The following is a 26,495-nucleotide window of genomic DNA, read 5'->3' as shown; positions in this document are numbered from 1 at the left end:
GGCACTCGCCAACAGATTAAAATTACCCCATCACAATTCAGCAAGTCCGCTTCTGTCAGGGACGTGGCCCTTGCTCTGAATGAGATAAGCAAGGTATTAACAAGCCCTGGACACATCGATATCCTGGTTCTCTCTCTCCCACACCCTCTCCTCCCCACCCCGCAGGAGCGTCCCCTTACCTTTCATTGTCCACGCTCCTGAAGCCAGGTAAAATGTGCCGGAAGCTGCTGTTCCTATCGAGCTTCGGTTGGCTCTTTGTCCTTTTGATGGAGCCTTTAAGCCGACGGCTGAGGAACCCCTGTGGGGTGAGACAAGAATACTAAATTACAACAAAAAAAAAGGAGAACGAGCGAGCGAGCCCTCGACCTGCTCTCCTGCACCCACGCGGCCGGGCAGCTGGCTCCGGGCAGCCCCTGCCTGCGTGCCCGCTGGCAGCGCCGCTCCTCGCCGCCCGCCTGGCTCCCCGCGCAGCCAGCATCTGCTCCCAGCGCCCGCCGAGGCCGGGGCGCTGCGTCGGCGCGAGACTCCCCGAAGCCTCTGTTACCCTGGCAACCATCAGCTCACATAAAAATACTGTCTGAAAGACGAGGCTAGCACATCGCAGCACCCGACGCGAGGAAGGCTGCGGCTGGGGCTCCGGCTGCCGGCACCACCCAGGCAGCGAGCGGGAGACGGGCACCAGCTCCATCGCCTGACGGGCCCCCGGCTCCCAGCCTCAGCTGGTGGGACTGGGCTGGATGTTGTAGACACATAAAGATGTCCTGTAATGCATGGGCAGCACCTTGGCAGGAGGACAGGAGCCCTGCACTGACCACGCGGTGCCTTCCCCGCTGCCTCCCGGAGCTCAAGTCGTGGCTCCCGTGGGGCGCTGCCACGCCGCCAGCACGATGTGTTTTAGTAGCAAAGGCTCTAATTTTGTATTTGCTTCTTGTTAGGAGTTAATGTTCGACATGATCGGAACATTACATTTAATCTTTTGGCTAAATAAGGCAATAAAAGTATAATGCTGTGGTGTCCGGCGCTTACAGCATGTGAGGACAGCCACGAGGTCAAGCATGTCAGCCAGGGAAAATGGGTGGTGTTTTAAAGGCAAACCAGGAGTTTGTGGTGAAGCCCGAAGAAGCGCTCATTTTACACCCTGTCAGACTGAATCAGGTCGATCCCTGGCAAATCCCCACACAACTTGCGTTTCTGCACATGCCTCTTCCATTCCCCGTCCCCAGGAGAGGGAGTAAGATATCCACTGGAAAAAGCACTGATTTTGACAGGCATAAGGCAAGGTGAGAAGAAGCAGCATCTGCCCACTGGGTACTTGCCCAGCATCCCAGACGTCCCCACAGAGCGCTCCTCTGCCTCCTGCCACGAGTCCCAGCAGTTCCTCCCACCAACCCTACGGAAGGGATATAGGTCACACACCCTCCGGCAGCTCCCTTCTATAAACTGATTTCCTTTATGTGTTTTGCAGAAAGATAATCACAGTCTGACTTCTACCCAGCCTGTCATTTGTTGGTGCTATTTAAATGCTCCTTCCACACCTCGGATATTCATAGCTCACATTGTGTCTCTCTCAGGTTGCAAAATCTCCCAGGGCAGTCTGGGCAGCTCTTGTTATGGAAGCAGCTTTCCTGTTTGTAAGTGCATCAAGAATTTGAAACATCTAGATAACCAAAGGTGTTTCACGTTTATTAAGTGCCACTTTACTTACAAATGAGGTGCGTAACTTGCATTTATGTGAACTGAGTACTGCTCTGGAGCTATGCACTCGATTGTAAAAGCCCGATGTGCAGCGCAGGCCATGCAGTTACACGCTGCAGCGCGCACCTCACACGAAGGGAACAGCAAAGATAACAAAGGCCTTTCAGAAGTGTCTGTCTGTGAGAAAACCCTTTACAGAAATTCATTTTTATGCTAAAGAGAAACATCAGAGGGTACAGAAAGAGAGAATAATGTGACTCCAAAGCAGCAGATTTGGGGATGTCCTCTGTTACCTCCAACACCGCTAAGATATTTCCCTCTGTACTTGGACCTTAGCCAGCCTCGTACTTTTGATACCAACTCCTCATACTCCTGTTCTGGCTAGATCAGGCCATTGGTTGCCTGCTATGGAGCCTAGCCAAAACTTCCTGCGAAGGAAAAGACCAAAATTCAAAAATCTGTAACTGGCCAACCATGCAACATGTCCCTAAATGCCACTGGTGAGCAGTGTCCGCCCCTTATCGCCGCCAGCTCAGCCACAAATGTGTCACAATATTATCAAGTCACTTCTTAAAGTCTTTCAGCTCCGGATGGGGAATTGAGAAGGAAAAAAGCAAAGACTTTCTGTGACAAACGATCACAGCTTTCTTTCACTACCTTATATTTCACATCTCGACAACTGTTAGATGATTCGTGCAGGATTTGGAAATTAGAATTTAGGGTTGCAATAAGACATTACTTTCCTTCTGTTTCGCATTGTTTTTACATTCATTGCTACCAGAAGGAGATCACACTGTGCCATTTTCAGTTTTCATTGCTAGCTTCATTGAGAGAATGATATGTCAGACATTTTAATGCTGATAAATTATAATGCTGTAGCAATACTCTGCACCTCCATAGTGCATGCCAGATAGCAGGAACTCTCATGTGTGAATTACTGCCTTCTGTAATTGTACATGGGGTAAGAGAAAAAGAGAGAGGAGCTGGTCTCCACAAGACAAGGCAGAGAGAGTCCAACCTGGGGTGTAACTGCCGTGCTTGCCTGGTGAGATCATAAGTACATCATCCATTTCTTCTTTGGTTATGACTTTAAACAACATTTGATTCTGATCTCTACATAAGTGAGGCTAATCCTAACTTATGAACATCGCCTACTCCTCTAGCCTCATTACATTCTTGTGACTTCTAGTAATTAAAGTGCTGCACTTCATATTACATGTTCTTTATGTTCCTTTAAGTTTATATTGCGAGCTCTGTATGGCAGAATTGTTTCTTCCTATGTGGGGGCAGCACCTACCACCAGGAAAAACATCTTAGAAAAAATTCAACTGCTAACTCAGGAAGTTTAATTCAGAAGATAATAGACTGTATTTAATGACAATAAACAGAAATCTGAAGAGCCAAAGGATCCCTTCTAAATTTGCAGCAGCAGCAAATCACGAGTTGCCACCAGCTGTGGTGCTGAGGGCCCTTGCGCGAGCCCCAGCACAGCCAGGCTGGAGCGGGGCAGCGCTGCCAGCAGTGCACAACCCAACCCTCTGCTACTGGGCTGCACTGCACACGTCAGTGCATTCAGAGCTAGTGCAAAATTTGCACAAATGAGAACAATGCTTCTGCTTCGTTTAGTACAGATTTGTCTTTGGTTAGCCCCAAAGACTATTCAAGTTCTGCTGGGATACGAGGAAGCAAATCTCGGGTTAATACTAACTGCCTTTTGGCAGGGGCCATAAAGTCAATCACAAAATCCTTTTAGATGCAAGCAGGGCTACTAACTGTAGAAATTCATCCTGTGCACAACCTAATTTATTCTGCACTAGATGAGATATTTTAGGATCATTGGAAAAGAGACCACTCCAGTCCAGAATCCAGCACCAGGCAAAGCTGCGCAGTCCTATGGAAGTTTGCCAGGCATAAAAGTGCACAGAGGAGCGTGGCACAGAACTCAGCTAGCCTAGCAATAAAGGGATGCACAGAGTTCTCACTGTGCAGCCCCATGATTTCGCTTCTTTGGGTGCAAGGGCCTTGCTTTTCTTGTTTTGTTTCTGTAGTTCTTACTCTGCCATCCTCAAGTCCAGAATATAATCGCTCTAATCAGAAGAGCTGACTGAAGTTATAATAAGACGGAAAGAAAAGGGGCAGAGAAAAAAATAAACAAATCCTTTAGAGGAATGGCTTAATCACAGCCACTGCTATGTAAGCCGGAACAGGACAGCCACAATTCAAAGCAGGACAATTAAGTCTGCTGTGATTTGGTTTTTTGTTTCATGCATATTTGGACAAGCCCCAAATCTGATGCCGCTGTCTTTGCTGCAAATGGAGGAAGGTAAGATTTCCATTTTAATTTTTCCTGTTTATCGACATTTGCGTTTCCAATTACTCTAGACCCAGAAAGAATATTTGTTATATTTGAATATTTTATATACAATACTTTAAAAACATATGTGCAAACCGATCAGAGCAGTGTGCCTTTGAGATGCAGGAACTGGGTACTTCCATGTACTCCGGACCAAGGATAAGAAAACTGGAAAGAGAGAAAAAGGGAGGGCTGCTAAAATGAATATAGCACAGAAGACAGCAAAATCCTGAGTGTCTCCTGATCTCCTGTTTTATTAAATATCAAGTAATGATGCAAGTCTCACGTATCTGGAGCTGACTCCCACACCATTAATGTTCACTTGCAGTGAACCCACATGATTAAGTTTGAAAGGTAAAAAGTCAGCACCATGGAAACATAATATATGTGAAGTTACATAGATAGATAGATAGATGATAAATCAAGCTGGATGCTTCAAGTGCAGCTTTGTTTGGAAGAGTCCTGGCATCCCCCAGCATTTGCTAAGCACAACGACCCAGCAGAACACGGAGGGCTGGCCAAACACGCACGGGGCAAAGCACGAGCATCTGGAGGGGGCCGAGCCATGGGGACCTGCAACGTGCTGGTCGAGCAGGGACACTGCAGAAGCAGGCAGAAGTCCTGGCTCAGGTCCTTACCCAAAGACAGAACAAAAACTGTAAAGACATATCAGAGGAAGCAGTGAACAGATGGGGTTATTTTTATAGTTCTTCCGTAGCTTTTTGTTTCTGTTCAAGCAAATCTCAACTACAAGGGATATGAGAGGATGTCAGAATTTTTTTCGCTACTCATAATCAAACTGCCATAAATAAGTACTTGCTGCAAGTATAAATGTGTAACGCAGTGTTTTATATCAAGTGTCCATTTTTTTCTAGTATATCAGGGATATAAGTTTAGAGCTATAGTAAAACTGGGGGCAAATCTTTTCTACCAGAGCTGTCTTTGTCCTAGGCTTTAGAACATTACGTTTTTTTCATTTGTTTTTAACGATAATATTAACTACTTTAGATTTGGTTTTGTTTTGTTTTTAGTGGTCTTGCACAGTATCTGTCAGCCATGGCATTACCCTTTTACTGAGGCTCCACAGAATGGAAAAGTTATACTTGTATTTGTGAACCAAGCAGAACCTTGCCAATGCTAATATTGTATTAGAGACATAAACGTACAGAAACAGCGGGTTTACCTGTTTCTACAATTACCCATGTTAGCCTCAGCTTTCAAAATAAAATGGAAGCCATTTTCAGGCAGTATCTGATATTGCTCATTACCAGGTAAAGCCATCTAAGTGTGCAGCTCTCCTATTCTCTTTGCAGAGCATGACTGCATTAAACTACTACAAGGACCATAAGAAGCTGAGGGTGAGTTCAGGCATCAAATGCGCATCCTGAAAGCCCAAGAAGTGAAGTAATCCACTGAGTGGTCTCCTGGCATCGATACAAGGAAGGAGGGAATTTCATGTACAGCACTGACCTTTATGGATCAAATACTTTTTATTTGTTCAGAGGCTTGTGCCTGTAAGTATATGTATCCTTTCAAACACTTCATCTATAATTTATTACTGTCGGGTCTTTTGATTTGAACTTGTAAGTTAAAAGTTATTTTCCTATCATCCAATTCTCTTCCTGTCAGATGTGATAAAGGGCTCCATTCAGGAGGTGACCAAACAGACAGTCTCTATAGAGTCCTTTCCCTGAAGAGTGCATTTCTCGCATATGTGGTGCCGGCATCGGATCTGGTTTGCACTTGAGCATATGGTGTGAAGGAGCCGGTCAGCCAGAGCATCATTTGAAGCTGGACATCAACAACTCATGAGAATCCTTGCCAAATTAACCTTCAGAAGTTATGTTCTTGCAAGTTTATTGATCAACAACCACAAATTCTGCTACGTGGCAAAAACCAGCTTGTTTGAATTGACAAGACCTGCCTAATATGCGAGCCCAGGGCAAGGGCAAGGAAAAGAAATATCCTACAGAAGTCAGCACAGCAACAGAGATATGGACTTAAAAGGAAAACCAAAACAGTTTGTTACTTCTGGACCCAGAAATTTGCACACAGCTTAACATGTATTACCCTTTGTGTTTAGAGGAGGCTAAATGCACAACTTTGTTCAAGTGGGTGCAAAGTCCCTTAGTTTATCTTTCCCTGTTGTTTTTTTTTTAGCAAATCTCAGGACTCTTCCCAGTTACCCCATGGGCCCCTGAAGAAACACGCAGATGAGGCAGTAACTTTTAGGTCTGAGAGTATGCGTATGCACTATCCATCCACGAAGCACCAGCTTGCTCTGACTGATGGCCTCTTAAAGCATTATTCCACAGGGGTAAGGAAAGCCCCTCTGTGACATAAGCAACTTGGAACTGAGATAAAAAGAAAAGAATGAAAAAAATAGCTGCAAAAATATTGCGTGTCCAGCGACGGATGGCAATGAAAGCTCAAATCATACTGTTCTACATGCTGTGGTCAGACATGGGCTCTGGCATCCAGAGTTTGAGAATAAACACGGAGACAGAGCACTTAAGTGCTCATGAGGGTATGTCTGTGAGCCAGGCCATAAAGCAGTCCGGGAATGTGAGAAACAGCTCGTGTTGGTAAGTGCTGCTTAGCAACACTGCCCTTCTATGGCAAAGGATTAATCAAATTTGCAGTGTCATTGGAAATACTTGGTTCAGCCCATTTGAAAAATCAGATGAAGATGCACTGAAGTCTCAGAGGTCACCAAAGGGATAGCGTGGGTCTGTCTAGGTCATGAAAACTGGAATTATGTCAAATGAGAGGCACTGAGTGTTAATTAAAAATACGGCAAATGTAATACATGTAAGTAGCAGCACATCACAGACAGAAGTAGTAACTTCAGTGCATATCATCTCATCTCTTTTCCATCTCTAGCCAATAAAGGATTGCTGCTAATGTTCTATTTTTGTGAAGATTTTACCTATCTTCTTGAAAATGTCTTGGTCACGGGGTCTTCTCCCACTGCCCTGGGTAAAGAACTGCCCGGCCTGGCAGCTCTCGCTGCTGGGTACGCCTCTTCTCCCAAGTCATTTTTCCTGGTCATTTTCCTCAGCTAGGAGTTTCTTTGCAGAATTTCACTCTGTTCCTTTTCTGCTCTTTTCTGTTAGAGAAAGACTCCTTTCCTAGCCTCTGAAATAGTCCCCCTCAGCCAGCACACACCCTTAGTCCCTGACCGAGAGAACTACCAAAAACGCTCAGCAAGGCAAGGCTCTCTGGTGAAGTAACCAAAACGTGGGGCAGTCTCTGTCTGCACTCTCCAACCACCACTGATGACATCCCTAACGTGCCCAGGGAAAAGGCAGGGCATTAGCAGAGTCTGAGCGAAGGAATGGGGAAGGATCCTGAACACACCTGCAATTCGACAGACATTGCTATTCAGGGATCACCCAATTCTTCAATTTGGATTCTTTTGTTCTCCTGTTAAAACAAAACCCTACTATTCTGGATTATTTGTTCATAGCTCCGTAATTATCACACTGTCAACATTTCATATCCAGACAAGACACATAAATATTCCTTAGGAAGGTAGGAGAAGGGTAATTGAGCAATCAGGGATGAATGATGCAGAAACAGAGATGCAAGTAGAATACAAGTAACCCTGAAGAACAAAACCCGTTGTTTACCCAGGTAGAGGAGCAAGGAGAAAAAGACTGCCTAGATGAAACCAAGCAAGGATGCCACCTGGGAAAGATGTTCAGTGGGGTGAAACAGCCTTATTTACATAATGGAGTCAAACATCCAAGAGGGCAAACTGTTCATACACAGAACTTCTCTGTTTGTTCTTTAGCAGGAACAATCCCAAGAGAAGCAGCGCACCTCCTGTGAGCACTGAGGGCTGCCAGCTTCCCAAGGGTGAAGAGAAGCCGTGCCAGAACCCCTTGCAGGAGCTGGTTCCCTTCATCGTGTGATGTGGAGAAGCCATGAGTTATTTTGGTAGGGATGAAGTTTGTCAGCAAATACCCAATGCGAGGCAGAAGGCCAGAGGTAGAAAACTAATTTCTAGACTCCTAAGAAATCCCACAGCAATTTTCTATTCATTTTTTAAAGAACCATCTTCACTGGATTAGCCTCCTGAGAGTTTAAGTGACTCCAAACAAAATCTCCAAATCCAGGAGATACGCAGCCAAATTGTTATTAAAAACACTGAAATGATATCCAATGAGTTCAGAGACTTCACTTGTTTGTGACATCGAGAGTTTTAAGTATTTGACTTTCATTAACTGTAGTTAGCTTCACACTTACAGTCTCCCATGCACTGTATACGTAGAAGATTTATTTTACAATGGAGAGCAACAGATTTCAATCTGGCAACTATTTTTGAAACCTCAGATACAGAGAGAATGAGTGCCATCCAGATTAAAAGGAATAATCCCCAGCTGACAGAAAATTATTCACACTCGTATAAATTTAAACTTTTACAATACTTTTTGTAGCTTAATAATGACTTAAACACTTGATATTGACTGTGAATCATTACGTTCATCCTGCTTTTAAAATGTAGTTGTGATTTCACTGAAGATAAAATAAAGAATTTATAGGACATGGTAGGACTGTATATTTGGATGCTTTGTGATCCCATTCAGGCATGACAAACAACCAAACTCTGCAAAGATTGATGGTTCCTATCACTCAGACTTTTTATAGAGGGCATCCAAGGAAAAACACCTGCAGGTTCTTAAGACTTCAAGTGTGAGCACAAGGTGCAAGGACACAACTACATAAAGGGTCCTGCGTGCTGGGATATGGCAGTCAGCGCAAGGTATACGGCTGCAGACATCCTGACCCCAGTCCTCTGGTGCTTTTGCCATAATCTAAGAAGCCCGGCAGCTTTCAAGAGCTGCGCTTTTGAAACAATCACTGCGGGGCAGAACTCCAGTGGGTGGCTGACCGTGGGGCTCAGCCCATTTATACTAGACGCTTACTCTGTGCATGTAGTCATGATAAATCACTCTGCCCTTTGATTTAAGGGAAGAAGGTACATTTTCATATAAACCAGATTACCTTAATTCTTTTACAATATCAGAAATGCAAATACGCCTTCTAGAAGTCCATAGGAAGATCCATGGCTCAACAAGCTGACTGTCTGACAAGGAGAGAAATGAGGGAGCATGGGCAGAGGTGGGACAGCCGGCAGGAAATACTGCCAAGGCAGCTTCTTTGGGCAGGTCACAGAGGAAATGAGTTTGAAGGAAGAGGTGTCTAAGTGATTTGCTACACCGACTACACAGCAGATAAGCAGCAAGGCCAGGATCACTTCTCAGGAATGCTTCGTTCCTATGCCAGCAGTCTAGTTATTCAAATACATCACCTCGTGTTAAAACAGGTATCAAAGCTCTCCAAAATGAGCAATAAACACACAGGGGGGGGATGAGAAAATCATCTCCATAAATCTGTTTACATTAGTATTCTCTTTTAAAGTCCACCTTTGCTATATGATACAGAATAAAACGCTTCATGAGCATGTTTGATATGTGCTTACTCTACTTTGATTTATGGCCTTGGGGCAGCTTGTGGATATCGTGTTGTATCTAATCATCAGGCTTCTTTCTACTCACTTCCATTTGAAATCTTCCAGGCAGAGCAAATACTGGCAGAGCGAACCTACTTTTCCACAACTTTCATGACCAACTCTAGGTCTACAGAAAGGTATCAGCATCAAGTCACGGCATTTTCATTGACAAATCCTGTGTAGTTTTAATAACACATTTTCTACAAAACCAGCTGCTAGACTAATAAAATTTAAAAAGCAGTTGGTAGATGATATGTTTAGAATAAAAAATTACTATTATCCTTTGAATGTAGGGATTCATTGTGTAATTTTCAGTAAAAGTTACTCATTCAAATATGAAACTGGTGTTTCAGGCAGATGGTCTTGGTTCCAAAGACTTTCACGACATTTCTGAAGCTTAAATTGGAACATTTGTATTCAGCAATAATTACATGTGCAATCAAACAAGAATGTTAACGCCTGCAAAGGTACAGTGAATACTTACTATAATTCAGACAATACATCAGTCTTGCATTTTCCCCCTATCTACCTTTCTAGACAACTTAATTTCCAGACACAGAGAAAACAGTTAAGATGAAGCTCATTTGTCCTGATCTCAAAATTGATGAAAATCTTTTGAGTGTTTCAGTTTGATTCACCTTCTGCTTACAGCTTTGACAAAAAAAGGAGAAAAATTACAACGAAGGCATAAATATAACACACATATGACATTTACAGAAGTGGACGAGCCTTGATTTCATGATGTTTTCTGTCTATAATGACATGCAGATCAGACAGTTTTGTTTAAGAAAGCTTAAGACTGTAACAGGCGATAATAATTAGGATCAAGTAGAAGGAATCTTTATACTTGAAATTATACTACAAAAACCACAAGAACTTCAGGTGTTGTTTTTAAATTGGTTAAAAAGTTCTCAAAATCTGTAAGTCCCCTCCTAATTAAAATAAAAACCAGAGACCAGAAACTCACAATTCCATCTAGAGGCTGGAAGTGAGGTCTTCACCTGCCCTCTCTATGCAAAATAAAATGGAAAATCACCCAGTGGTTCTACTTTTCAGATGAAATCATAGATATTCAATCATCAATTTAAATTTTAATGAAAAACAGTCCAAGACTACTCCCTTCTATTTCACCAATGTTTACTGCTTTCTTTTCCTCCTAAGCTCGTACCTTGTGCCTGACCTTTGGGTTATGGCAATGCAGAATGTGCTGCGAGGTACCAGTACAGAGCATGGCAGACAGCTACGTTTCTTAGGATACTCGATTTGAAAGTTTGTCAAAGATACAACAGAGAAAGAACTGGAGGCAAAAATTATGTTCACTGTTGTTTTATCCCTCTGCAAAATAATAAGACAGACATCGTAAGTGGCAGAGCCTATTTTTGGGTCTTAGCTGAGATTATTTCTTGCCTAGTTATTAGCAGTAGATTTACTATCTTTAAAGCAGAATTTTGTCACCCAGCAGGAAATTTCAATTCTATCAGGCAGATTTAAATCTCATTCATTTATTCCTTAACTGTTTTTGACTCGCTTGCTAATTATCAAGGAAGGCAGCATTCAAAGTAAGTCTGACACGGGGAGGCACCATGGCCTGTTGGCACTCTGCTTCAGCTGGCTGCCACTCCAGTTGTGCAGCTTTGAGTCTCTTGTTTCCTATCAAGGTGTCTGCCTTCCTCCTCATGCTAGCACAGCTTGAATTACTATTTGTAAATCTTTACAAAATTCTAGATTTGACCCAGATGTACAAAACCCCAGGCAAGGTGTATGGACGCCTTTTTCACCATTCTTCCCAAAAGGGGATCACAGTGCCCAGAAGTGCCTGGATGCAGGGATATGGGAACATTACCTGGACATGCTGAGTTCCTGCCTTGTTCTATACCACATCCCTATTTCCCAAGTATATCCACAGACATTGCCATCTCTGCTCTCAGCGTTAAGCTACACAATAAGCTGCTATCTAAGATTACTCTAGAAAGAAACCTAATCCTAGATTGCACCTATTCCTGCAACATCTGCATGAAGCAGGTGAGCAGAGACCTGGCCACATCTTCCCTTACACTGCCCCTGTGCCCTGGAACAGGGGGTTGCTGAGGTCCCTGCAGCTCAAGCAGAAACTCCCCGACATCGGCAAGGAGGCAGAGCCATGGCGCAGCCCCTCGGGGCTCCCACTGCTGTCGGAATGTGACACGAGCTGACCCAGCTCTGAGCGTCACAGCCCGGGACACACAGGGGCGAATCTCCCACCAGTTGTACAGGAGGCATGGGAACTCGACCATTTATTATGACCTAGCCATACGATGGGAAATCCGTGGCTATTATCTTGCAATTGGCAGGAGAGAAGGGAGGAGAGCGGGGCAAGCAGAGGCAGGTTGTGCTGAGCACCGGGAATCCCATTTGCAGAGCAGTATATACATAACTACACTGAGCTATTTAGGAAATAAAGACATGATTAGTTCTGGAGCTAATTTCCTTGGTGCTTTGAAGAGTGTTGCAGGTAAGATATGATCCACTGTAATTACGGAGGAAGATAAAGACAGGAAAGTTGCTGGCAGAGCTCCAGGGCCCAGGAATACCTGAATACCTCAGGAAAGGCTTTGCAGCTCGCACCGTCTCTTTCACAAATTGCCCTTGATGCCTGAGCCACTACTATCACTGCTCACTAGGAAAAAAAGAGGGTGGGGAGGACAAATGTGGCCTATTCCTTATCAGAGTGCAGTGCTGAGGAACAGCGGCAGCATGGAGGAGAAAGTGAATCTTGTTTCCATGGCAACTGAAGTTTGAAAAAAGTACCCCGAAATCAATGTCATCGTAACACGTACATTTACGTGCAGACCCACAGTATGAAGTTATTCAACTGCAAGCATCTTGAGACTGTAATCAGCATCTGACCGTCCAAAGAGACCTGCTGCTCGCAGGAGCCGTGCTTGGTTTGGAACAACAGTGTCCCCACCTGGAGGAAGCTCCTGGCATTGAGCAGCGCCAGCCTGAGATTTGGATAGAAAGAAGAAACCTCCAAAACAACTTACAAATGATCTAAAGTAACAGTCCTACTCAAAAGAAAGTGCTGTAAGCTCTCACATGCCTGCCAATGTTCAGTCAGCGCTTCCACAGGGGCAGAGCAAACGCTTACCTGATTTCCTGCCCCAGCACCCCAAGCTCTTAGCAGAGGATGCAGATGGCACGTGAACCACCTGCCACAACCAAAGCCCAAGAAATGATGGCTCAAAACATGGCATACATCTGTCTCAGAAACTAAGTACAAACTTGGAAAATATTTACTGATAACTGCGGCAATGACACACCTTTCTATTAATTCCATTACAATCAATTTCATATCTAAGTATTTAATATCCATGAGCTAAAGCAATGCTTGTTTCCAAATGGAAAAAGTTCAGAGATGAAGGTCCTGATTAAATGAATGCTCATGGTCTGCTGGAGCTCTCTAAGAGATTCAAATAATACCTTGCTCTTCTTGAATTGTTTTCTGAAAGCACAATATCAATGCTTTTCAAAGTGGGAAAACTGAATGTGTTTATTATCCTACCTTTTATATCTGCAGTACAATTCTTTATCTGTGACCCATAAACAAATTAAAGGGACACTGGCAAGCTGTACATTTTAATGCTTTTCTTTTCTCTGTTCTCAGAAGTCTGAGAATTCTTCAGTGCCTAGAGGCTTAAACAAATTAAAGCTTTTGTTTGTTTACTTTTAGCATTTCATTAATTTCACAAAAGTGAAGCTAGTCAGATTCATTTGTCTTCCTACAGCCTATTAATTAGCATTTTGCATTTGGACTTCCAGGAAACAGTTTTAAACATTTTCATGTGTTTATTTTTAAAGCAATTTTGGAGGTAGTTGTTTCTGTTCAAATCATCCTTTGGAAATGGAAGACTGAAAAAAATTGATATAAATCCAAGTCTGTTGGTGGAAAATCCAGTGAGAGCTTGGCATTGTTTGTCTTTGTGGGGGGAATTCAGACAATTGCAACAGATCAAAACACAACAGAGCACCCAAGCAAATACTAAATTGTGAAACTGCCACAAAAACCAAACATGCTTTGGAGAGTTTTTACCATTTTCACCACTTTCAGTGATGCCTTGATTGTTTCTGCTCCTTAGACAAGACGACTAGCACCACCACTATGCAATCCCAGCCCTGTTACACTGATTATGAAAGATGGGGAATGTCTCATAATCTTGGTTTCCCCCAAGCCTTAGTTTCCCCGTTCAGTTTAAGGCATTATGATAATTTGCAACCTCACAGTGACTGCAAGCTTGAATTCATTGAGATTGGCAGAACACTTTAACAGCCTCAGATGAAAGGTGCTACAGAAGTGCCAACTACTATCACTGTAATTATCATTCAATATACACTGATCAAAAGAATGAAATGTGAATTAGCATTTCCTATTAGCCCTACTTACAGCCTAAATGTTAAATATTCCTCCCATGGGCTCCCTCCATGAAAACACAGAGGAACTGTTGGTATTTCTCCTACAGCTACTACAGTGCTGCTACGGGAGCGGAGGAGTGGGGAGAGCTTCGGAGAGTCCAAACGGCACGGAGCCACACAGCTTCTCCCACAGAAGCCTGCCCAGGCTCTGCAGGACACAGAACCATGGCACTGCCCTCTTCCTCTCGCTCCTTGTCCGTCTCTGGTCTCTTTCCTGACACAAGGCCGTGACCCGCTGCAGCCCCAAGGATTTTCTGCCCTGAACGCTCCCAGGGAGTGGGCCCTGCTCGCCTGAAAGAAGTGTGTACATTTAGCATGGCTTAATGAATGGAATCAAGCTAATTTGCACCCACTGCAGAGCTGGACATGCTGAAATGTTTGCTTTCCCCTTTCTCACGTGGCAAACACACTGTATTTGACTTTATTTTCCTTAGAAACACGGGAAGCAACGAAGTGATTTCCCCTGTATTCCTGGACATGTTTCAGCAGCGTTTGGGGCAGAGCACTGCTGGGATTCGTGGCCAGTTCCCACATGGTGGAAGCTGCCACTGCTGCAGGTTAAATAGGATCTGACTGAGGGCTGTTGTAGGAGCGAACCAAACTCTCTTAATTCTTTTTGGACACAGCATCAAACAGATGCTGACAATAGCGGGTCATCTTCCAGCCCTGCTTACTGCCACACGCCAGAGCGAGCCTTGCTGCTGCCCAGACAGACCCTGCTGGAAGAGGACTTTGCTGTCCAGCCACGTCGGTTTGATAGCAATCAAAAGCAGGCCAAACCATGCTCCACTCCACAAAACCCAAAATAGGGTTACTGACAATTTTAAAGAGAAGCGGCCTCAGCATGTGAATTAAGCCGTTGAGGAGCCCTACGCCTCTTCCTTTCTGTAAAACCATCCTTTAGACAGCTACAGGCTCTGAAAAAGAGACCTCCCTGGAACACACTCAGTTCAAAAAGGGAAAAAAGTCCATTCCCTGCCTTGCTGAGTCCTTTTCAGTGAAGCAGGTCATAGCACCATGTCTTTTATCCTGTCATTCCTGTCTCCTGCTTGATGCACATAATAAATCCACAGTGGTTTGAAGTGCAGCTCCGTGCTGAAATCTGACAATCCCACGGATCTTTAACTGTGCTGCCTCCCAGCAATCCCCCAGCTGAAACCTCCAGGTTTACTTAGAAAATTTTAAATATACAAGGTCAGATTCAAATAATTTAAAATATTATATTTACAGTCAGTTTTACTTTCCAATTCCCGTGCTAGCTAGCACTGAGCAGGGAAAAAAGGGTTCCTTTTTTTAAACAAAATCTAGGTTTCTGGATTTAACTAGAATTTATCCTACGTCTCATAAGGTACACTCAACACTCACAGAGCAGATATTTACATTACCTGTCAGACTTACATTAACAATGTGACTTAGAAAATTACGACAGAAGGCTCTAATTTTAATAACAAGCTGAAAATTTGACAACATGAGGTACTGGCACAAAAAGTAAGCAAGCCAGGCTTGTCTGACCTGGAAACAATGATGTGGAGGTCAGAAAAACTCTTACTCATTTTCATATGGTAGCATCAACTTTGAGAAGAACATTTAATTCTCTTGAAACTGAAGGAAGATTCAGAGAAGTAATTAAGAGTAACTTAACTAGTAGTTAACATCAGGATTGGGAATTGGAAATTAAGAAATTCAGCTCAGGACACGTTTCCTGGCTTTGCTGCACGATCCCATCTCAGTTAGTTAACTTCTCCCTGCTGTAAAATGCGGGTGCCAGTAAGTAGCCACCTTTGGGGGGAGCCTGGAGATCTATCAACCAAAGACGCTTGAAGAGGTCAAAGTCTGCGTGCTGTTCTTGTACCTGACAAAAATGAATCTGACAGTCAGGTTAGCACTGCTAATTTTTGCAAAACAGTACCAGTGAGACTAGAAATAACTGCAAATGTTCAAGATGACCTCGTTTTTCTTCCAATCCCTAAAATGCTCGGAAACTCAAAACTTCCAAGCATGCCCTGTTCCACAAGCAGTGTCTAAACTGACAGATACATTCCCGAAGTAATTTACATATTTCTTGCTGCCACTAACACTGGTTATCCAAATTCGGTTGCAGTTGACAGTTTAATGATAATAGCTTTCTGTTTATATATCATCTGTGATAATGTTCCTATTCTCCTTAAATTCAGTTCCTGTAAAAGGGGTGCTCTAATGTATGCAGCCACAGACCAAAATGATAGTAATTTTCCCTTCTAGTTGGAATGGTTTGGTAAACAATTACATTTCAATTAAAGACGGGGTGTTCATGCCGAGGGAAGCACCATTCAGCTCTTCACATAATACAGGAAGATAAATTTGCCAAAGTCAAACTATTAAAATACAATTTACATGACTGCTTTAGAAAAAAAAAATACTTGAAACAAAATGGAAAACAGAGTATATTATGCACTGGAAAAACTTGGGAAAAATCTTTTGCTGTATCATCCCCAGCAGCTTGAACTAGGATCTCATTATTTAGGATTGCATTCAGTGAAGAAGAATGGTAGAAGGGTTACTTTTCATCTCTTCAGGAGTTTCCATTTACTGGTATGCCATTAGGACTTAATACCTCATTTATCAAGGATTAAAAGCAGGACAGATGGAGGAATGCCATAAGAATAGCGCATAATGTAGCACTGTAAATTCAGCTGCATACTCAGCCCAAACAGACAGAAAAGCTGCTGGAAAACGTGGTAACATTACATGCAGAAGAATTGAAACCTAAAAAGATTTCCTGCTCAGGGCGCTGTCACATGGCAGAGAGGGACTCTACAACCAGCCCCCACGTTGGCTCAGAAAAGCTTCCCAGAGGAAACAGAAAACCCTCCTCTGATGATCCTCATCCTTACGGAACAAGCAGTTGCACAGATATATTTGCAGTGAAGCAGCATCCAGGCCTGTGGCCCACCTGGGAAGTGCTGTACAAACAAACCACAAAGAACAGCTCCTGCTCCAAGACATCTCACAGGAAGCGCAGAGCAGACAACCTGCAGACAACGAGGAACATGAGAAAACAGGGAGATGGCAGTCAGCTTCGTGACTGACAGCGACCTGGTGAGGAGTGTTTGCACCACCGAGTTTGTCCTTTGAAGCCTCTCTGAAGATCATTCCCCTCCAAACCAAGTTACACAATTCCATGGTTGGATTTCAAGCTGTGCCAGGGGAGATTTGGGTTGGATGTTAGGAGAAATTTCCTTGCTGAAAGGGTTGTGAAGCATTGGAACGGGCTGCCCCGGGCAGTGGTCGAGTCACCATCCCTGGAGGTCTTAGAGAAATGTGCAGAGGTAGAACTTGGGAGCCTGCTCTGGTGGTGGACTTGCCAGTACTACGTTAAAGGTTGGACTGGATGAGCTTAGAGGTCTTTCCAACCTTAATGATGCTCTGCTTTTGTTTTTTGGAGCCAATGTGACTTCAACTACAAGAAGCACAGAAACATTTTCCCAGATTATGGAAAGCAAATGATTGGTACTAGAACTGAGGATTAAAGGGCTGGAGAGAAGAAAATTCTAAACCCTCTCTGGCAGTTTGATGGGAAGAGAGAGTACACAGACTCTTCTTCAAACACAGTAAGGGAGGCAGAGAACCGTTTTCAAACTGCTTAAAATCAGACTACCTGATATATTAATTCAGTCTGTCAGGAGGCTCCTTGCATAATCAGCGAGGCAGACGAACAGCAAGAAATCGTGCCAGTTTCTTGATCCAATCACGTAGTCCACTTCTTCTGCACAAGTTCTTTGTCGGTTTGGATTTCTGCTTGGCCTGGGATATTTGCAGAGAACTGAACCAGGCTCTAACAAAAGCAGTCAATAGATGGCAGTATTCCAATGGGATGGGAGAGAAGTCATCACACAGCAAGTCTCGGCAATCTCACCCTTGCTCGTGATTTCCCTGCAAGGTGGGCAGTGTAGGAGGGTCTCATACTCAGCGGAGTTTCTCATCTTCTGGTCCCTGTGTTTGTTAAAATACAACCCAAACTCCAGGCTTAACCCATCTCACAGCTTAAGCTATTTGAATTCAATGCTGAGTGGCTAAATGCCTCTCTGCATCCCTGTAACCAGCAAATGTCAGTCAACAGCAAGACTTCAAACATCTTCCCTTGGAGAGGAGTCCAGCACTTGCCCTTGGTTACACTGGTGTCCACAGCTCTTGAGCATTATGAGCTGCTACCAATTACCCATTGTCAGGGAGACAACTCCAGGTCACTGCCAAGGCAGGCAGCATTTTAACACCTTATTCTGAGTCAAGTCTGTCTTTCTGTCCTCAGATACTGTTAAAGCCTTTGTTAATTAGGTCTCCTCATTCAAGAGGCAGAATCATGCCAAATAAGAAGGGTCCCAACAAGACTACTTAACTGTAAAGATGTCTCCTGTTAAGATGTGTGTGAGGACAGTCAGTCTCTTCCATGATTACATAAGATACGACAAAACAAACGCTCTTTCATTAGGACCAGAACATCTCTGCTTGCATCTAGGTTTTATACCGACGTGCTCCAAATCACCACTGTTCCTTGGCACCAATGCAGCAGTCAGAAAGGGCTCTCCTAATCCTACAAAGCTCTGATAGCACAGAAGTTCAGTGAGACAGGCTGAAGTGGAATATAAACATCTTACAACTTGAGATGACTAGGATTAAGAGAGTTTTTGTAATGTTTGAGAAGCTCTATTAAAACCTTCATGTGGAAGGGATAAGAACAGTTCACATAGAATAGTTTGTGTATTGAGATGCAGAAAACTTAAGGCTTGCTTTTCAAGGTTATGTTTTAGGACTCGAAAAGCTAGTATAAGCTGTTGTTTTCCAAAGTTGCTACAAAAAAGCGTAACACTCAATTAACCATAACTTGTCATGCAAACTTCTGTATGGGAGGAGGACATGTCCACTCTAGAATGCTTTAGTTTTCAAATGAGAGAAAGCAATTGGGGGTGTAACACTGTCAAAAGAGCTGAATCCAATGGCTCTTGAGCTTAGTAGCCCCTTGGAGACTCAGCAGCAGAAGGATGGAGATGTCAGGGAAGAACAATGATCTGTAAAATATGAAAAGCTTACAACATCAAAACCTTCCGCAGCAGACTCAAAAGTAATAATCCCATTACCACTAAACTAAAGCACTAATTACTATTCCCAGTGGCTGGAGTGGACTGACTGCTAATGATCCTCTCTGGTTAATGAAGGAAGGTGAGGAGGAATATATTTCTTAAGTCAGACATCTGCTGAAATCTGGGCAGCCATAAAAACTATGTATGTAATGAAGCCATTCATATTAATGGCAATAACATTCGGAGGGCTGAGCAGAAACAGAAATGAGATGATAGCGCATTGTAACTCAGAGGAGACAAATGCTAGGTATTAGCCACCTGACAATTGCCCTTATTTAATCCATACTGAACAACTTAGCCAGACAAAGCAAGCAACTATATCCCATATAGGCTGTTTCACTACCTGAGCTAACCTGCTTAAAGGCAGGAATAACTTCTCTAAAAGCCCAAAGCAGGAGATATATCATTAGAAGAGGACTACACAGCATTTTATTTTCACTGGCCACAGGTGCACTAAGAAAAACACTCCCAAACCCTCTGTCTTGTGAAGAATCCAGATGTACCCATCCTTCTTTGCCTCTTTCAGCAGTAGTACAATGCTTAAGGTTCAAAGATACTCATTTGCTGAGACAGATTCTGATGAAAGACAGACACAAAGCAAAAGCATGCCTATTCAGTTGGTTTTAATGTGTTTCTGCCTGCTATGCTCAGAGTTTCGGAGCATTTATAACTGACAATCAATTCAGATAGATGGCATATGGCTTATGGCATGAGGGGATTAGAGTCAAAAAAAATTAGTTTGCCTTTTGGCATTGAAACACGATGCACCCTGTTTAGCAAGAAGGTGAGACCACAAGGGGGATCAGACCTAAGGATGATCCCTCTGTGTTTTGACCTGTTAGAACAGGGAGCTGTTAGGAGAAAAACTTCCATCAACACCAGAAAAAGAAAACCAAACATGCCCTGATAGCAAATGCTTCAAGACATCTCATCCTCTGTTGTTTTTCTGTTTCATTGTCTTCAGTATTTACCATATACTGTACACACTGCTTCAAAACAGAGCTCAACTCCTGCCATCCACTCACTGCTTTCAACACTTCCTCCTCTTTCATTTAGCAAACAGGACAGTACCAAAAAAACATAAAACAAACTCCTATACATTCAGCATGTGTTTGCATACCGTGACTCCAGAATATAAAGTCCACAGCGAATGCCATGCATTCAATAGTTTACAGTTTATAGAATTAAAATAAACTACTTAGACAAACTGCTGCTAGTGATTCATTCACCAGTACAAATGTTCTCAGGTGAACTGGGTGTGCTCAGATTTTTTATAGATTGCACCAATTGCCTTTCCTTTGAAATTCTGGTTCTACCTATGTAGGCTTGTTATGAGGTAGCCGAGCCTGTAAAGTAGGTGTGATCTCCAGAGAAAACATATAAACACATGTCGAGCAAACCAGCTCCAATATCATTTGCCTCTTCCCTAAATAAAAATATCTGTGCTCAAATGTATTATGCACATACAGCAGACATTTTCCTCTTGGAAATATAACCTTTTGGTTGCCTTGGCTATTGCTCATACTTGGTATATCAGTCTACAGCTGTGTATGCTTTATGTTTGTACTTACTCTTAAGAAATTCTAAATACATTTCTCTTACTTTTACTTACTTTTGAGTTTACCTCAAATGTTACCCAACAGACTTGGGTGTCTTCAGCTGATTACAAAACCTCATTTTCCCAAAGTTCTATTTAATTAACTACAGATGTGTTAAGGCTGATGATGCATTATAAATAAATAAATAAATAAATCAGCTACTCCCAGCTTCATCCTTATTGCCCATTTTCTAGAAAATGTTTATTTTGATCCCACTGTTGTGCCCCTATTTGTCAGCTGAGTGTATTCCTCAATTAAAATTACTTGGATTTGATATTATTAATTAGATAAAAACAATCCTTGCAAAAGTTACTGTGAGCCACTCTAGAAGTCTATCTAGTATCTACAGGATGTTAAAGAGATGACTTACATCAGAGGGGAGGCAGTGATAAACATCACTGTGCATGTTCAAACTGAAGAAGAAACAACGTCTTTTAACTCACCCCACAACCGATAGGTGTAACAGGGACCATCTTCTAAAGCTATGAACCAGCCCAAGCGTCTGATCTTACAGGAGTGCAGACAGGACAGGGACTGGGGAGTCTTGTGGTTAGTCTCAATCCGCTTCTTGATACAGCAGTGAAACTCTTGGCAACTTCTCTATCATATGCAACATCACAGACCTAGGGCTCAGCAACAACAGATTCCTTGGTCGGCCACTAACTCTGACTGCTTTGGGTCTTTAGCTCCCTTCTTTATAATAGACATGGTAGTGCCCTTCCCCATGGAGCCCAAAGACCCTGTTCATGCCCTTCTTGTTTGGTACCACTGTTACTGATGTTAATAGCACTGCTCCTTTCCACTCTGAAATGACTTCCCATTCTTTACCTACTGTTATCACAACAGAACATTAACATTAGTAGAGAGCCGCAAACCAAAACGATTGAAGAAATGAAAAACAGCAAATGGCTCCTCTAGGCTCCTGCTGGGAGAGGATACCAGGCTCTGGGGGAACCATCAGCCTGGCAGTTCTTCTGTTAATTAATGGCAGGTTCTTCTGCAGAAGCTTCTGTAGAAGTATGAGGATGTACTGGACAGTTGCAGACAAGGAAATAAGTCTGTGAATATGCTGCACAACTGAAGGATTCACAAATGAAACCTCACCAGGAAAGTCTCCCCAGTGAAACAAGTTACCCAAACCCGCTTCAGATTCAAATTCAAATCATGTTGCTTTACCAAGACACATTTTAGTTGTTTGTTGCTAACAGTACCTAACAGCAGAGTGTTTATTTAGTAGTAGGTAACCGAAGTGTTTCACATATACCACCTCTTCCCTCAGGATGAGCAAGCTCCTCTCCCTTCTGGCAAAACCCCGCAAGGATCACTAGGCTGGGAAGAGGCACTTACCGTGACCCGGAAAGGTGTCGTGGCTGCAGGCTCCATGGTGGGGTTCTTCTCAGGGACCCCGCTGGGCATGCTGCGCCTCTGCCCGCACCTCTCCGGGGGGGACTCTGCGGATGGTAGAGAAAACAGGGAGGAATTACAACACACAGCGCAGGAACAGTACAGAAATGGCAGCAGGCCATGCAAAATGCAGCTTCTTCCTTTGAGGTGCCCTTGCAAATGAGCCAGCACAACAATCAGATTTCCCACAGCCACCTAGAACAATGTTCAATCAGCAAGACTTTCACCTTCAACAATTAACATTTTTTACAAAACTGTTAGCTTCAGATGATGCCTGACAGGTTGGCATTATCGTTATTTCCTGGCTGCAGATGGGTAAAGAGAAAACATATCGAGATGAGTGACAATGATATGCAAAGTACAGATCTTTGCACATGTGGACTTGGTACTCCTAAGGGAAACTGCTCATGGGGTTACAGGCACAGGATGCTTAAGTTCCCTCTCTAATCCTCTAGTGATTTCTTCTTGACCACTTTTGAAGGACAGTAGGGATATGTAACACTGATTTATTTACTAAACAATATGGAATTCAAGCTAAGGCAACAGTAAATCAACAGCAATTTCAGAATGACACTGAAAAGCAGATTTTTCACACAGCTGTTCCCTTTTTAAAAATGATGAGCATAAAAACAACTACCACAAAAAAAACGGAGCTGAAGTAAACTTTGGGGGAACTCATTCTAACACAGAATTTCACAAGCAACAGGAAAGCCCGTGAATTATATCATTACTATGATTCTTATGAATGAGAGGTAGCCTGAAGAAGAATACCTGCTGGAAAAGGAAATCAGATAGCAGACACTGCTAGAGGGAGGCTTCTACAAATTAGTATGCAAAGACATCTAAGGATGGAACAACCTATATTCAGAATGTCTCAGACAATGATATTCTCGTAACTAATATAACTTAAAGGTCGTTTGTTTGCCAATTCTCAGCCTCTGCAATAGGCAATTTGCTGCAATCAGGTCTTGGCAAGGAAGGCTGTCCCCTTAGCAAGGTTCTCCCCTTGCCAAAGCCTGCTGTCACCCAGGGGCTGTAAGGAACAGCTAATAGCTGCGGCTCCACTCAGCACTTCCTGAGAAGTGTCCCCAACTACTGCAAAGGGACCGACTGGGAGAGTCTGCCCATGGGCTGGGTGAAGTGCCTCTTCAGAGACACCTTCCTTGGTTGGAAATCCCACCCAAAACGCCTCACCAGCAGCCACGTAACCTGCAGAGAGGCAGCCCCAAGCAGCAGCTCACTGCCCTCCGAACTTCCTGCCAAGCCTTCGAATTGCTTGGCCACTTCTCTGCAGAGTGCAGCACTGTGCACCTCAAGGAGCAACCAGGTCTTTGGGTACCAGCTCCTTCCACGCTAAGGCTCCCATCCCTTTTAACAGCAACCTCTTCTTTTTTTTTTTTCTTTTTTTTTTTTTTTTTTTTGATATTCATAAAGAACCTACTTAATTCCAGCACTTTGAAAGTGAGCTCTGCATGACGAGACAGCTGAAGAAGCTGCTTTGCAACTTCTTTTTGACCAGTCCAATAAATGTTGTTTAAAGAACTTCTCCCATGCGTGGCTGGAGAACACGAACAATGGGATTACACAAAGCCAGCTGCCAGACATCACTTCCCCGAGGCCTGCCCAGCTCAGCAGTGCGGAGCTCCCCAGCCAGACCCACCTCTCGCCTCCAGCACAGGGGGAAGGTCTCGCTGCTCCACACAGGTGATGTGGCACCACCGTGGCCTGCCAGGCCAATGTGCCCACGTTTCTGCTTCCTCAACCCCGTGGGTCAGAGCTCTTCAGAGAAAGGGAGAGCGTGGTGTGACCCGGGGCTGATTGATACCTGGGTCTAATCGGGACCGCACCAAAGTCACAAACTGTGCTCTGAAGTTCCTCCACGATTACAGTCCACCCAGAGCAGAACCAGCCAACACACCCTTTTGAGCAGACCAAAACATGGAGAAGGGTCAGGAGCTAAAGCTAAAGCCATTTTTAAAGCCTCACATAGTGAACAGTCGGGCTACGTGAAGGACTGAGCTGCCCTTTTTACTCCTCCAGGCCTTATTTCCTGGGATTTCTGACAAACTGCCCACCTGTGCACAAGACAAGCAAGCTACAAGAGAGCAGTTTCAGTACCTGACCTCAGCCTGCTCTTCACCACCTCTAACACATCGTCCCCCTCCACACTCCCACACCATTTCAGCCTGGCGGGCCCTGCTGGCAGGCCCCACAGCACAGCCCAGCACAAGGACTCCAAGCTCCTACACTCGGCTTCATTGCAGAACCACAGTGCGGCCCCTCGACATTTTAATGCCTTTTATGAGACTCACAACTGATAAAAGTCTTGAAGATGCCGTGAGAACACTGCAAGGTTTCCTCGGTGAGTGGCTGCCATCCCCTGTGCGTCCCACGATAAAGGGCCCTGGCACGAGGCGCGCTATCTCTGCAGGCAGCGAGCCGCGGACTGGCACTTCCAGAAGCACTTCGTATTAGATAACAGCCTCACTAGCCAGTGAATTTCTCTGTTAGCTGAATACTATCCTCCGCTCACACAATTCCAGGATTATACCTTCATTTGACCATTTATTTACTCTAGATCAGATCTGATCCGGGGACTTCTTCGTGCAGCATCTCAGGACGTGTGCCCATGGATGGCTTTTGGATTCGCGGCCATCTCCACCGGCCAACAGCGCAATGCCCAAATAAATCTGGGATATATACAGATAAGCAACAAGAAGTCATCTAATTACTGTTTGACAACTGAATCAGGTCCACCCAAGCATATTAGCTGGCTCTCTAGATGCTCTTAAAAAAATCAACATTAGATTAGAAAAGGTTCATGGATCACTCTGAGAACAGTGGCTGTTCTCACGGAGATTCCTCGTCTACTTCTCTCCTCATAACTGATGGCATTTTCTGCGCTTTTCCCTACTTGCACAATGATAACCAGGCATTTCTACTCACATGCAGTTTTAGTTCCACCGTGCACGTTGCAGAACCGTGCTCTCGGCCCTCCCAGCTCTGTCCCACGACCATGCCCCAGATCTCACCATACACAGCACTGCTCAGACTGACGCAGGGCTGGGGTGCCTCCACGTTATGCAATTGCAGAGGAACCGAAGCGAGAAGAAACAAACAAAAGTGCTTCCTGCTTTTCCAAATATTTACAGAAGGCTGCAATGTTTTGGGTTTTCCACATAGCAGGATAAGATCTTCAAAGAGAAACTTCCTTGCAATTAACAAAACCTGAGACCTCCCAGAGGTTATCACACATACTTGGGTCCCAAATGCTTTTTGGTGCGTACCACACTAGGACTGTTTTTAAGCTGTCAGGGTTGAAACACATCCCGCTGAGTTCGCTGCCAACAGAAGGACACTAACTGTAAACATTACATGTTAATTTAGGACCTAGGGCTTATGAATATTTCTGAAACTGTTTCTGTAGAGTAATAAACACATTTGATTTGTTAACTAGTTCAAGGCATTTGAATTAACAGCATAATTAATCCTTACTACTTTTCTATGCCCGTTCTTAGTGCTGAGAAATAGTTACAGAGCAGCCTAGCAATCCCCCCAGGCTTCCAGGGCACCGGCAGCAGAGCAGAGCGGGGAGCTCCTGGCACCCAAATTCCCTTAACCCACTCAGTATCACTGCTTTCCTCCTTGCACCTCCTCAGACACTGCTACCGAGCAGGTCGTTATGTGTAACACACACGGAACAAACGTTAATACTATTTACTTTTCACTTAACAAGTGAGATGTTTTTACATTTGCATTACCTGCTCTTGTGAATCACAGCTAGTCCAAGAGATCATCAGGATTCTGCTCCCATTAGCATCAAGGAAATACATTAACTCCTTCTGTTCGCTCATCCCTCTTCACACGCTCCCCCTCTCCTGCTCTCCTCTGACACACAACTCCAGGGATCAGCCAGTGGAAGAGACAGCACAAACAAAAGCAAGGAGAACCAGCTGGAGTGAATAGCTAACAAGCAGACACTTCCCAGCAAGTTGATTTGCTGATATGAAACTGTTCCAACTCCGAGCAAGAAAGGGAGGTGCGAATCTGAATGAGGAGTTAGCGATGAGAAGCCATCTCCCTCAACTCACCAAAAGGAAGCTGTGCTTGTCAGCAGCACACATGCCATGGCACTCCGAACAAGCCAGGAATGAGAGAAGTGGAGATGATGACTTCATCAGAGGCAGCGAGCAGGAGAAGTATGACTGGAATGCCGGACAAGCCAGCAGCGCTGGGGAGACGCGGCAGGAGGCTGGGAACCGCCAGGTTCCTCCAGCAGGACCGCAGTGACGGGCTTTAGGGAACGGAGACGTTAGAGGACAAGAAATTTCACCAGCTCCTCTAGAGTTTCCTCAGAAAAC

General features: G+C 44.0%; 1 protein-coding gene across 6 annotated transcripts in view; it reads right to left on the bottom strand.

Annotated features, from left to right (window-relative positions):
- Nucleotides 1-22,181, bottom strand: part of DAB2IP (DAB2 interacting protein) — a 123,954-nt gene extending 101,773 nt beyond the window's left edge. For 5 of the 6 annotated variants that reach the window (XR_014619020.1, XR_014619021.1, XM_084299280.1 and 2 more), the window contains exons 1-2: nt 22,078-22,176; nt 180-298 (exon numbers count right to left, since the gene is read on the bottom strand). Coding sequence is in view for 4 of the 6 variants with exons in the window: in XM_084299280.1 (XP_084155406.1) it covers nt 180-298; nt 22,078-22,146 (188 nt within the window). In the remaining 2 variants the exon portion in view is untranslated. Of the gene's footprint in view, nt 1-179; nt 299-22,077 lie in introns of all 6 variants that reach the window. The other variant, XM_084299283.1, reaches the window with a different exon arrangement.
- Nucleotides 22,182-26,495: the final 4,314 nt, after the last annotated feature.

Source organism: Netta rufina (genome assembly GCF_964035555.1).
Source record: "Netta rufina genome assembly, chromosome: 20".
NCBI classification, from domain to species: domain Eukaryota; kingdom Metazoa; phylum Chordata; class Aves; order Anseriformes; family Anatidae; genus Netta; species Netta rufina.
Note: the sequence above shows the minus strand (reverse complement) of the source record. Positions and strands in the feature narration are given on the sequence as shown.